This window comes from Eschrichtius robustus, chromosome 17 (assembly GCF_028021215.1).
Source record: "Eschrichtius robustus isolate mEscRob2 chromosome 17, mEscRob2.pri, whole genome shotgun sequence".
Lineage (NCBI taxonomy): Eukaryota > Metazoa > Chordata > Mammalia > Artiodactyla > Eschrichtiidae > Eschrichtius > Eschrichtius robustus.
This window is the reverse complement of record NC_090840.1, coordinates 71891579-71905564: the sequence shown is the minus strand read 5'-3', so window position 1 is coordinate 71905564 and position 13986 is coordinate 71891579. Positions and strand designations below refer to the sequence as shown.

Here is a 13986-nt window from a genome sequence, read left to right as displayed (position 1 = left end):
ATACGCTCCATGCGATCAAGCATACAGAGGAAAACATGAGCATAATGAAGAGAGAAATAAGATTCCATTTAATTCTTCTTCATGTCTTCTAAAGCTGAAAAATACAGTCTCTGAAATTAAAAATTCCCTGGATAGATTTAGTCAATTAGACACTTGAGAAGACAGGACTAATGAACTTGAAGACACAGCAAAAGAAACTATTCATACTAAAGTCAGAGAGAAAAAAAGACTTGAAAAAAATCACCAGAGCCTCAGTGACTTATGAGACATTACCAAGCAGCCTAACGTACATGTAACTGGAGCCCCAGAAGGAGAAGAGAGGGGAGAGAAATAGCAGCAGAATTTTTTTTCCAAATTTGATCAAAACTGTACGCCCACAAATCCATAAAGCTCGAAGAACACTGGACAGAATAAACAAAGAAAATCACACCAAGGCACATCACAATCAAATTGCTGAAAAACAGTGATATTAAAAGGAAAACAAAAAGATTATGGTGCTCCCCTGCTTCCATATATAATATAAAATAAAAACAAATTTAATCCAAACAAAGCAAATAACATCTTTCTAGATCTTCTCATCAAAAAATTGTGGTCAAGTTCAGCAAAACTGAACTTCTCTCATTTTTTGTAGAGGCCTTCCTTTACCAGTACCCCTAGCATCAGCTTAGTCTGTCTACTGAGTAATTAAGCATGAACAAAATATAGTTAAATTACTGGAAAATAACTATCATAATGCTGTATACTGTACAGTTCACAAATGTCACATACTTTTTTTTTTTTTTGGCTGTGTTGGGTCTTTGTTGCTGGACGTAGGCTTTCTCTAGTTGCGGTGAGCAGGGGCTACTCTTCGTTGCAGTGCATGGGCTTCTCATTGCGGTGGCTTCTCTTATTGCGGAGCACGGGCTATAGGCACTCAGGCTTCAGCAGTTGCGGTGTGTGGGCTCAGTAGTTGTGGCTCGCAGGCTCTAGAGCGCAGGCTCAGTAGTTGTGAAGCACGGGCTTAGTTGCTCCGCAGCATGTGGGATCTTCCCGGACCAGGGATCGAACCCGTGTCTCCCGCATTGGCAGGCGAATTCTTAACCACTGTGCCACCAGGGGAGTCCCACAAATGTCACATACTTTTGATTGTATGTTCCTTGAGGTCAGATACCTTCATGTTTCAGCCCATAAATTTCTAGTGCAGTCTCTAGTGGCTCATGGGGGTTTGAACACATATGAATGAGTCAATCTCATCTCATCCGCAGTACATCACTATGTGGTATGTAAAACAAGATGAGAAAACAGATGTCCAGACGGATTAAATGATTGTCCCAAGGTTACCCAAAAGGTGAGCGGTATCTTGCATCCCTAGAGCAATGCCACCACTCAGGGTTACGTCAAAATAGACACAAAAGAAATAAGTTTTAATTATTACTTACTCTGAGTTTCCACAAGATTCAAAGCAACAGTAGAAGCTGTGTCCATTCCAGAGCTGATGCAGGACTGGAAGTTTTTCAAGGAGGAGAGTGCAGATTCTACACCACTGAAGGATATAAAACCAGTTGAACCTGAACTTGAAGTGGAACGCCCTGGCATCTTGAAATTATTACCTAAGTTTTCAAACACAATGAAACAAAATTTATGAATAAGAATAATAACTGCATAGGAAAACAGAACCACTATAAACATCTATATGAATGTATCCAATACCCCACAAGTGCTACACAATTATCTACATTCTATATCACTTGAAACGATATCAAAGCATTGTCCCATCATCTGGGCCACCAAACATAATAGATGCATTTCAATATATAAAGAAGATGTACTTCAATATATAAAGGAGGGGGAACACCGTCTTCCAAAGGATTCCCTGATTCTTTAAAGAATTCAACAACAGCACAGTTCCTACATAAGTGTGTCGTAAGTGTGTCAGAAAAAGTACACTGCTCATATAAAGAAAAACATAAAGTGTGTCAGAAAAAGCACACTGCTCATATAAAGCATTCTTCCAAAAAATGAAAATAGTAGCAATAAAATAGTTCAATAAGGGAGAATTTTGAAAACCTGTAATTTTTAACTTATCTGACACATATACATATTGAATTCTGAAAATTATAAGAAAACTTTTATTTCTGACAGTTCCTCTGGGTTCTAAGATTTATAGACTTGGTGAGACCCCAGATTGTTTCAGAAAAAAACAGAATTTGTCTGTAAATTCTTATCTTCTGGTAGCTCACCCACTGTAACAGTTTCAATTATTATCTTCATATTAAAACACTCCCTAATCTGTATCTTCAACCACCAACTCTTTAAGCTTTGGACTACTTACGTAAAGCTCCCTACAAAAAGACATCTTTGCTTAATTCACAAACCACCTGAAATTCAGTCCACTGAAACCATCCAGAAAAGTGGAGAGAATTTACACAGGCTTAGAGGAAAGGCTGTACTGTAGCAAAAAAGGTATTTTCTCAGAATCATACTGATACAGCGTGAATTCAGGTTCTGCCACTGTACTGCTGAGTGACCATGGACAGATTGCTTAACTGTCTCTGAGCTGTCTAGTATCTGTGGCCCTTCCAATCCTCTCCACTGTCACCATGTTTACCTCACAACTGGATTACTACAGTAGTTTCTCAATTATTGGTCCCTTTTCATTAAATTCATCCATTCATTCAACAAATAGGCCTGTCAATCATTAGATTCATTAAAAACGACACAGGGTATAAAAAGGGAAGGTCACAGAGAGGACACTTAAGATGTTAATTTCTATTTTTTGAGGTGTTAGTCTACTACAAACATCCACAATACAACTCATCATCAATTCAAATCATTCAACTAACAAATATTCAGTAAGTATTTTTTGGAACATAGCATAGACAGTCTTAATGAAGGATAAAGGTCCAGGTAGACCTGGGGACTTTAACTTTATCTGTTTTTTTTCTTTAAATGATCTTAAAAATCAAGACCTGAAGCAAATATGGCAAAATGTTAGAGATGTTAAAATCCAGATGATGGAACAAGGGTTCTCATTATGTTATCTTCTGGGAGTTTCTGTGGTGGTAAAATTTCACACTGAGAGAGAGAAGACATGACCGTGTATATGAATGAAAAACCAATAATGACAAAGGAGTCGGGGGTGGGATGAACTGGGAGATTGGGATTGACATATATACACTAATATGTATAAAGTAGATAACTAATGAGAACCTGCTGTATAGCACAGGGAACTCTACTTTACTTCACTGTACAGTAGAAACTATCATGACATTGTAAAACAACTATACCCCAATAAAAAAAAATTTAAAAAAAAACAACAATAATGGTGTTTTGAATATGTGTGTTTTGGTGAAAGACAGTATTTATTTACAATCTCACTTTATTACACCAAACAAGTTGGGGTGGTTAACACAATATAAACACAAACATATGCAATAAGATGGAAAATATGTAAATTCATAAAAATCAGGATCAAAAAACAGATTAAAGGGAAAACCAAGTACATGAGAAAATTTAGGATGTAATCATATAAGCTTTAGGATTCTTTGATTCTACACAGCACTATATTTGTAAATACAAATTTGGCTATGAGATTTCCTGACGAGCAAAACAAAAAGTGAAAATTACAGGATTCTCTTTCTCCATAAAGTACACTAAGAACTCGAGAAAAACAAGGCTTTTTCCATGGCAATCAAGGCAGCATGGATCATTACGTATGAGATAATAAGAGTCATACTGAAAAATGTCCTCAATAATATTCTTATGATACAGCAATAGTAAGCTTCTGAGGACTGCTTCTTAGATTATGTCTCAGGGTAAGCTAAGGACAGGACACTTGTGGCAGATTCCAGCTCAGTGCCCACCAAACCCACTTCCTTTTCAACCTGCTTGTACAGCTAGACCACAGTTTGCAGGCTTCCTTGCAGTTAGGTGTGGCCGTATGATTGAATTCAAGGCAGTGAAAGAGAAGCCATTTCCAGGCCCCGTCCATGAAAACGGCACTCTATCTCCACACTCTTTCCCATTTGTCAGCTTGAAACAGACAAGCAATGACCTTAGAAGCCACATACTGAAGACAGAGCACCACCAAATGGAAGAAGCCTAGGTTCCTACTTCACTGCTTGGAGGAAAACTGCCCACCAATCAGGCTCCATGCATGAAAGAAATAAAAAACTTCAATTGTGCAAAGCCATTTAGATTTGGGGGTATACCTATTATAACACCAACTGTTACTCAAAAAACACAATCCTGCAAAGATCAAACGATATGGTTCAAGTATTCAGTTTTCTAGTCAATCTTGATTCTAGTGTAAGTCTAAATTGTCCAGAGCAGCACTGTCTAATAGAACTTTCTGCCATGACAAAAATGTTCTATAATCTGCATTGTCCAATACAGAAGCTATTAGGCACGTGTGACTATTGATTAGCAGTGATTACTGAGAGTCATAATAGCATGACTATTGATGTGATTAGCGTGACTGAGGAATTGAGTTTTAAATTTTATTTAATTTTAATCAATTTAAATTTAAGTAGCCATATTGGAAGTCAACTACACTTTTAAAAAATAATAGTAACATACATCTACATGCATTAAAACAAGATTTAGAAATCGTTTTATATTGATTACCAAAACTTTAAAAAAAAAGAAACTGTTATTCTTGGTACATATTTACATTAATCAGTTTATTAGCCATATCTGTCTTAAATACTATGACACCAGTATTTTTCTGAAGATATATTACCTCAATGTGGTCTTATTATTTTAATTTTTCAGAGAATTTCCTGCGATTCTCTTCAAAATTGCATGTCATGCTTATGAATGTGAAACTGTTGACACCTTCAAATGACTCTTCTCTGAAGACCATGATTTTTTTTTTTTAATAACTTTTATTTATTTATTTATTTATTTATTTATTTTTGGCTGTGTTGGGTCTTCGTTTCTGTGCGAGGGCTTTCTCTAGTTGCGGCAAGCGGGGGCCACTCTTCATCGCGGTGCGCGGGCCTCTCACTATCGCGGCCTCTCTTGTTGCGGAGCACAGGCTCCAGACGCGCAGGCTCAGCAATTGTGGCTCACGGGCCCAGCTGCTCCGCAGCACGTGGGATCCTCCCAAACCAGGGCTCGAACCCGTGTGCCCTGCATTGGCAGGCAGACTCTCAACCACTGCGCCACCAGGGAAGCCCAACAAATATTTTTATAAAACCAAATTTATCAAATAAGTTGCCTATTATTCCTGTCAATGCTTTGCTATATTAAAATAATGCAAAATCAAAACAAATTTTAAATAGCCACATGTGCCTAATGGCTACTGCATTGGATAGCACTGTTCTGGAAACACAATTATCAAAGTGTATACACACACACACATATACACACACCAGGGGGTAAGCCAGACGGAGTAAAGCCACAGTATGAACATGATATATCTTCCTGGAATGTTAATTTTACTTAAAGATAACATGAAACACATTTATATTAAAAATAAACATCAGTTACGTTATAGAGTAGAATATGGAGGTGATACTAGTAGGGGTTAATGACTAAAAACTCTAGTAGGGGTTAAACACTGTAGCCTCTGGAGCCAGACTACATGAGTTCGAAGACTGATTTTGCCAATTAAGTAGCTGAATAACTTTAGGCAAGTTATTTAACCTCTCAATGCTTCACTTTTCCTTTCTGCAACATGGGCATGATCCAGTGCTGACTTCAAGGATTACTGGGAGGACTGAATGAGTTCATATGTATAACAAAACACTCAGAATAATGTCTGGCATATAATCTTTTAAAATGAGAGCAAATATTACCATCAAGTTACTCATACAATACTGTGAGCAGCAATACAGAATAGCGCATAAGTGAACGGACCTTGGACATGAATGCCTGGAAATTCCACCTTGTCCACCCCACTTAAAACTGCATCACTCTGGTTGAGTTGCTTAACTTCTCTATCTTCAGTTTGCTCCCGTGTAAAAAGGAGATAATCACATCTATCTCACATTGGGTCTTCGTCGCTGTGCGCAGGCTTTCCCTAGTTGCGGTGAGTGGGGGCTACTCTTCGTTGTGGTGCGCGGGCTTCTCATTGCGGTGGCTTCTCTTGTTGCGGAGCACAGGCTCTAGAGCGCAGGCTCAGCAGTTGTGGCACTCGGGCTCAGTAGTTGTGGAGGAGGGGCTTAGTTGCTCCGCGGCATGTGGGATCTTCCTGGACCAGGGCTCGAACCCGCGTCCCCTGCATTGGCAGGCTGATTCTTAATCACTGCGCCACCAGGGAAGTCCCCTAAATTAAATTTTGTAGTTCTCTCAAACTTGTCTGATCTTAAGAATCAGTTGAAATACTTACTAAAAATATAGTTATTAATGGATACTATCTCAGACCTATTGAATCAGTCTCTAGTGGACACTGAGGAAACTACATTTTTATGAAGCACCCCAAATAATTCAAGTATGGAGAACACTGAGGTAACTTTGTCCCCCCATATTTATGTTTACCTTAACTCCCAATGTGATGATATATAGAGATGGAGCCTTTGGGAGTTAATCGATTAAGCTTAAGTGAGGGGGGAGCCCTCATGATGGGATTAGTGTCATTAGAAGAGGAAGAGACACCAGGGTTTGCTCTCTCTGTCCAGCATGTAAAGATACAGTAAGGTGGCTGTCTACGAACCAGGAAGAGAGCCCTCACCAGCATCCAAACATACCAGCACTATGGTCCCCAACTTCCAGTCTCCAAATCTGTGAGAAATAAATTTCTGTTGTTTAAGCCACCAGTCTATGGTATTTTTTTAATAGCAGCCTGAGCTGACTAAGACACAACGTATATAAGGATTAATATAATCCAGGATAAATGGAAAGTGTCTACTGCATGGTAGCCATCCTTATTATATGAATGCAAAATTCACATTACTCCAATGAAACTTTACACTTGCAGAGAGGTGGGGAAAACGTCCGTCTGTTAATTCTGCACTATCAAGAGGAACGATTCAGATCGAGAAGCAAAGAGAATGGCTGGAGGCGAAAGATGGACTAAACGCACTTCTCCCTATTTCTCCCACTAAGTACAGCTAAGTACATAATTCACAGGACAGCCCCCCACAGCAAAGAATTATTTGGCACCAAATGTCAACAGTGCAGTGGTTGAGAAACACTGGTTTAAACTAACCCCCTTTGGAGCCTTCCCCAGGGAACTGTGACTGTTTTGTTCTCTGTACCTATGGTCTCAAAGAAAGTTTAAAACAAGGTTATGCACTTCCTGAGCTTTTCCCTAGCATGTTATGTTGCCTTCCCTAACAGGCCTTGCCTTTGTCTGTTGGTGCTGCTGTAACAAAATACCAGACACAATAACGTATAAACAACAGAAACATTTCTCACAGTTCTGGAGGTTGGGAAGTCCAAGGTCAAGGCACCAGCATAGTCGCATTCTGGTGAAGGCCCTCATCCGGTGATTCATGGCCAGGGCCTTCTAGTTCTGTGTCTTCACATGGTAGAAGGGGCAAGGGAGCTCTCTGGAGCCTCTTTTATAAAGGTATTAAGCCTACTAGGAGGGCTCCATCCTCGTGACCTAAGCTCTTCCCAAAGGCTCTACCTCTTAATACCATCACACTGGCTTTAGGAATTCAACATATGAATTGGGGGGTGGGGATAGGAGGAGGACACAAACATTCAGACCAGAGCAGGTCTATAAGATTCTCTGTAGGTGAGGCCAATTATTAGCTAATGTAAAAATAAAAATACTCCTTTCATCCTTCCGTACAACAAGTGGTAAGCATAGAGCAAATAATTTAGATACTGTGCTGACCTCCTTTAAATCCACAGGGCCCTATACAAGTTCAGCCATAGCTGTATCTTCTTTTTCAATACGCAAGGTTACATCTTTATGAAGCCCTCTCAGTTGCTTGTTCTCTCCTTCATGCTACCACTATCCCCCTCTTTCTCTCTCTCCCTCTCCCTCCCCCTTTCTATTTTAAAAACCATCATAACTACTTGCTCCCATCTCTGCCACTCTTTCACCCTGGGAGCAACTTAAACTAGAATTCTGACAGATTCCACATAACATAAGACAGCTCCTCACACGAAATAGGTGACCAATAAAGATTTAGGAGAGTTACATCAATAACAGAAACCACCATTTCTAGGTTCCCTATAGCACGCCATAAACTGGTGCCCCTACAATTCGTTCTCATTATCCTTAATCTTCACAACCATTTCTAGGAGAGAAAAGGAAACTGACGCCCAGAGAGTTTATTTAAAGGATCTGCCCAAGGCCCTGCTTTGAAAGCCGGCTCAAACCAGATTTATTTAGATCAAGAATTCGTGATCTCACACTACTATATATAAAATAGACAAAACAAGGTCCTACTGTATAGCACGGGAAACTATATTCAATATCTTAATAAGCTACAAAGGAAAAGAATCTGAAAAGGAATATATATATATATACATTTACCTGAATCACTCTCTCTCTATATATATATAATTATACATATATATTTACCTGAATCACTTTGCTGTACACCTAAAATTAACACATTGTAAATCAACTGTATTTCAATAAAAAATCAAAAAAGAATTCGTGATCTTTGCCCCACACACATAGAGCCCAAGGATGGAGAGATGGCGTCTTGGAGAGGGAGGTAAACCGCCCCAGCCTCATTGCTGTGGCGTGAAAAGAACCAGGACCATAACACAGGTCCACAGACCGTAGCTCGGGGCACCGGCGGAGAGCCCGAGAGGGAGGCAACACCCCCCATCACCCTCCCCATCGCCACGCCCCGCTCTTGCCTTACCTGGCTGCCCGATGTAGCTCCGTTTGGCTGCGCCTGGACTCCCCACACCAAGACCCCCAACTACTTCCTTAACTCCCTAATCCTGTCGCTGAAACGGCGAGCGCGGGCTCAGGCGTCATCAGTCGTCGCCGGCGAGTGGTCACGTGACGCCCCGCCCCGCTCTCCGCCCCTTTGTCATGTGACGGCCGAGGGAGCTCGGGGCGGAAGCCGGGGTCCGGCCGGCTCTCGATAAGGCCTGGGGGTGGAAGAGGACCCCTGCGGAGACGGAGGGGTGGGGGCCGGGGTGCTGACTCCGCGCGCGACCGCCGGCCCTGCGCGTGCGCCCTGGCGCGGCCCGGGTGACAGGTGAGTAGGGGCGGTGTGCGCGCGCCCCCTCCTTCGCGTCCCCCGTCCCCTCCCCCGCCCCAGGGCTGGGCCGCGCTGGCCGTGGTGGGGGCTTCTGCGGCATGGGGTGGGGTCTGGATGGGGGAGCCTGGCGTGGAGGACTAAGGGTTTTCCTGGAGCTCCTGCTGCAGTCCAGGCTCTGCATCTCCACTCAGGTGGAAACAATTTTCCACGCCTCTTTGGCGCTTTAGGAAGTGATGTTCAGCTGCTTAGTCCGCATCTGATCCTTCCGAGTTTCCGGGAGCAATGCTCTGTGGACGTCGTGATTTCTCCATTTACTCTCCAGAAACCTGAGTGGTTGGTGGAAGCTTTTACGGTCTGACGGACCCGGGTTTGAATTCCAGTTCTACCACGGGCTGTGAGTTTGGGCAAGTCATTGCTCCTCTCTGCACCTTAACTCCCTCACCTATGACATGCCAAAGTCCTTTGGATTTCAAAAAATAGTTTCGAGGGTCCTAATTTGTCTGTGGTCGTACAGTTAAAAAAACAAAAAAACACAGAGCCGGTAATGGAACCGGGTCTCCTGATTGATTCCAAGTGCGTGGAGCTTCCTCCAGCCTAGGTGATGGCTGGGAGAAGGGGGAGGGAGAGGCTTTACTGCCTTTGCCCACAACAAGGAACACCTTCCGGTTTTTCTTCTTTCTTTTTCGGGATTCTCAGACTAGAGTGATTAGGCTCATTTTAGAACTTTTCTGGAAGAGATATGCCGGTCACTTTTGATCAACAACCGCTATAGTTTGTTCCTGATAACGGATTGGTGGAGACCAGTGCTTCCTTCTTTATGGAACTGAGGTTTTATAAAAGGATTAAAATAGATCAGTCTTCTTTTGTCCTCTGGGTAGGATAAAGAGTGGTTCTTCCCAGGGCAATTTAATTTTCAGAATTCAGTTCTGTACTCATTGGGTAATTGGTATGATGTTGCCATGCTTTATTCTTGAAAGCATGTTGTCTTTTGTCTAGGATTACTTTCCAAACTAAAGATCATAATTCCGTACCAAATTCTTGAAAATGAAGTTACAACCACTTTTCTGGGTGCCTTGTAAAAACAAAATTAGGAAATTGAGTGGGATCTCTTAGTTTCATTTCATGTCAAATAGTAAGAGAGGCTATACTGAAAAAGCTGGTCTCTATGAGTTGTCTTCATCCCTAGCACCAGGAGAACCTCTAAAAGGAAGATTTGTTGGGGACGGGGGAGAGATGAACTGGGAGATTCGGATTGACATATATACACTAATATGTATAACATAGATAACAAATGAGAACCTGCTGTATAGTACAGGGAACTCTACTCAGTGCTCTGTGGTGACCTAAATGGGAAGGAAATCCAAAAAAGAGGGAATAGGGGATATATGTATACGTATAGCTGAGTCACTTCTCTGAACAGCAGAAACTAACACAACATTGTAAAGCAACTATACCCCAATTTAAAAAAAAAAACAAGGAAGATTTAATATAGCTTCTTCTACCATGTTTATTTGCATCTCATTCTAGAGTGATTTTTTTTTTTAATCTCAACTAAGTCTTAACATCTTCTATAAAGCCACCTACCTCTGAGTTCACTGCAACATGATTAGGCATCTTTAATTATGCTTCTTAGATTCTGTTCTTTAGGACCAGTTTTTCAGCCAACAGTGAGGCTATTTACCAAAGACTTTAGCCAAATAATATTTTGAAAGTTGCCTACAGTGTAACTCTTAGGTAAAAAGGATTAAAATAAGACTTGGACACACAAGAATTTTGACTTAAGTCATTATCCCAGGCCTAAGCCTCCCTGACCACGTGCGTGCAGGCGCCGAGTATATCTGTCTGTTTGTTGGGAAAGAAGGCAGGTCATGTTGCCTTGCTTTAAGCTGTTTTCTCTTTGGCCACATTGTCTGTCCTATCTTGGTATCCAAATGGTAGCAGTTAGAGCTGTTCATCATAGCCTGCCCTCCTCTGAATTGAGTCTAAAGTTTCATCCTGCTGAGACCTGGGTTAGTTTAGTGGTCTTCAGAGGACTTCAGGTGACTTTTGTTCTCATTTTCCTTTATTTTCTCACTTGTCTTATTTTCCAAGGCAGGCCGTTTCAATGGGAAAATGGAATGAAATAATCTGAAATTCAGTCTGTTAGAGATCAACGTGGCTTAACAAGCAAGCATCACAGAGAAAACTGAACAGACTTGTTACTAATTTATGCCTTAATGTGTGTTATACACAACTCTCATGAGAGAGAGTTCTGGACAACTGTAGTGGCTTCTCAGTAATCTCTGCTATGGGACCCAACTCCATCTACCCTACCTCTGCTTCTGCCCCTTAGTACTTACTTGTAACCCCTTCCTGGAATGCCCTTCTCTTAGATCACTATCGGTAAACTAACAAATTACCCTCAAACCTAGTGGCTATAAAACAATAAGCATTTATTGTCTTATTAACGTTTGTGGTCAAGAATCAGCTATGTGGCTTAGCTGGGTGCCTTTGGCTCAGGGGCTCTTGGGAGGTTGCTGTGCTGTGAACACAAACTGGGGTTGGGGGGATCCATTTTCCAGCTCATTCAAGTGGTGGTTGGCAGACTTCTCCATCGTCCCAAGGGCTCCTCCACAGGGCTGTCTCACAACCTGACAACTTGCTTCTCCCAAGACACACATGCTGGAAAGGGCTCCCAAGCCAGAAGTCACAGTCTTTTTTGCAATCTCATTTCAGAAATGGTATCTTTCACATCTACCATATTCCCTTCTTTAGATGGGAGACAGTAAGTCGCACTCAGGGAATGAATAGGAAGGTGGAGGTCATTGGGGACCATCTTAGAGGCTATAGATACCCTTACTGCTTGGTCCCTCACTTGCTTCTGGTCTCTGCTCAAATATCATCTTACCAGAGAGGCTTTTACAAACTCCTGTATGTAAAATAACACACGCTCCATCCCTTTGTCATGCTTTTCTTTACAGCGTTATCAAAGCCTGATATGTAATACATTTATTTGTTTATCTCTTTCCCACTCCCAATAGTATGTAGGCTTCATGAGAGCAGGAACTTAGTTATGTTCACTACGGTAGCCTCAGGTCCTAAAACAGTGCTTGGCACATAGTAGGCACTGGGTAGATATTTGCTGAATAAGTGAATCTGTATCATTGGAAATGCTTTCACCTGCATATAATCCAGAACCCAATTAACATTAGGTAAACCATAAAAGCAGTCCATTTAACAAGGATTACAGAGGTAGGTAGTGCCACAGTTGAATCAAGGAATCAGTAACATCAATAAGAATTTAGATTTCTTCCGCACCACAGTCTGCAGGTTCTTGGCGTTTTTTCTCTTAGGCCTGTTACCTCATGGTCTCAAGGTAGCTACTGCAGCTTCAGGCACCAAATAGTCACTGGACCACACTCAAAGGCAAGAAGAAGGGATAGCCAGAGCAACAAGAGAAATTTCTCTTGACGTGCCTCTCTCCTTGTAGCTGGAGAAAAAAAAAATTTCCTAGAAGTTCTACCATAGACTTCTTCTATCTCATTGGTCAAAAGTGAGTCACATGTCTAACCTGGCTTCAAGGGAGGGAAACTGAGGATCTGACTGTTTTGTCCTCTAGAATAAGAAAGGAGTAGGTGAGTGGGAAGTACTGTTGAGGAGCCAACAGTTGCTGCCACACATCCCAGTAAATTAAGACATTTCTAAATTTTGAATCAATGATAGAAACTTCCAAAAGGAAAAAAGAAAACCCTTAAGGGTTATACAAAGCTTCCAGGTAATAGATAACTACAGTAGGTAGCTCATCACGTGGGTGAACTTTAAAAATGTGTGACAGGCATTGAGGAATGTTTTGCTGTGGCTAAAGAGGAAGTCAGAAGTCTTTCCACATTCTGGTTTCATGTACAATGAGGGCTTCATTATTTGAGTCTCTAAACTTAGACCACGTATGAGAATAAAAGTTGGCATCTTAATAAACTGACCACTTGTAACATTAGTCCTCATTCAGATATCCTTGTCCAAAACTGTCTATTCGGTCAGTAAATTCTTACTTTTCTTACTTTTTGGTCAGTCTTCCTTTTTTTTTTTGGCCAGGCCATGCAGCATGTGGGGATCTTAGTTCCCCAAGCAGGGATCGAACCCGTGCCTCCTGCGCTGGGAGCACGGAGTCTTAACCACGGGGCTACCAGGGAAGTCCCTTGGTCAGTTTTCTTAATTGTTGACATCATGTTGATAGAGCAGGATCCCAAAGCCAAGTGAAAGTGCAAATGTTGGGAAGCCACAGGCCTTTATGAAGTTGAAAAATAATTCAGGCTTCCATGAAGTTCACAAATGATGACCTAGCTAAATTAACAATTAGAGGAGAGAAATGCAACAAAGATTATGACACAATTAACACTTCAAAAGATAATGAGGTGAAAAAGAATTGGGAGAGCCCTTTGGAAAAATGAATGATGCCTTGGAAATTTTTTGCAAAAATTACCCATTTAAAGATCATACTATGAAAGACAACTGTGGAGTACAAAACACTGTATTATCGAAATCACGATTTGATGAAGTCAGCTTTTGACTCGTTCTTGATTTGTCCACTGAATACAGAGTTTCTGCAATTTTACTCTCAATTTTGTTAAGCATAAAACTTACTGTCAGAAGTTTTGATGGTATCATTTGAAGATACATTCCTAATCAGAACTTCTCCACTGCTTAGTATGAAATAGTTGTCCTTACTTTTAGAATCACCCTGTCACATTTCTCAGGCATATATTAGTCTCAATAACAGGACCTCCCATACTTGACATATGAAAAAAACTTTTTTCTCTTTTTTTGGCTGTGCCACGCAGCTTGTGGGATCTAGTTTCCCAACCAGGGATTGAACCCAGGCCCTCAGCAGTGAGAGCACGGAGTC

At 41.3% G+C, this 13986-nt stretch overlaps 2 protein-coding genes across 5 annotated transcripts in view; one reads left to right on the top strand and one right to left on the bottom strand.

The window, feature by feature from the left end:
* The window catches only part of NSMCE2 (NSE2 (MMS21) homolog, SMC5-SMC6 complex SUMO ligase), a 220131-nt gene extending 211252 nt beyond the window's left edge, over positions 1-8879 (bottom strand). Inside the window, exons 1-2 of one of the 2 annotated variants that reach the window (XM_068525445.1) lie at positions 8757-8879; positions 1419-1589 (exon numbers count right to left, since the gene is read on the bottom strand). In XM_068525445.1, coding sequence (XP_068381546.1) covers positions 1419-1575 — 157 coding nt within the window. In that variant the 5' untranslated portion in view covers positions 1576-1589; positions 8757-8879. The remainder of the gene's footprint in view (positions 1-1418; positions 1590-8756) is intronic. The other variant, XM_068525444.1, reaches the window with a different exon arrangement.
* A 61-nt stretch (positions 8880-8940) lies between these two features.
* WASHC5 (WASH complex subunit 5) overlaps positions 8941-13986 on the top strand; it is a 58919-nt gene continuing 53873 nt past the window's right edge. For all 3 annotated transcript variants that reach the window (XM_068525442.1, XM_068525443.1, XM_068525441.1), the window contains exon 1: positions 8941-9101. The gene's annotated coding sequence lies outside the window, so the exon portion shown is untranslated. The remainder of the gene's footprint in view (positions 9102-13986) is intronic.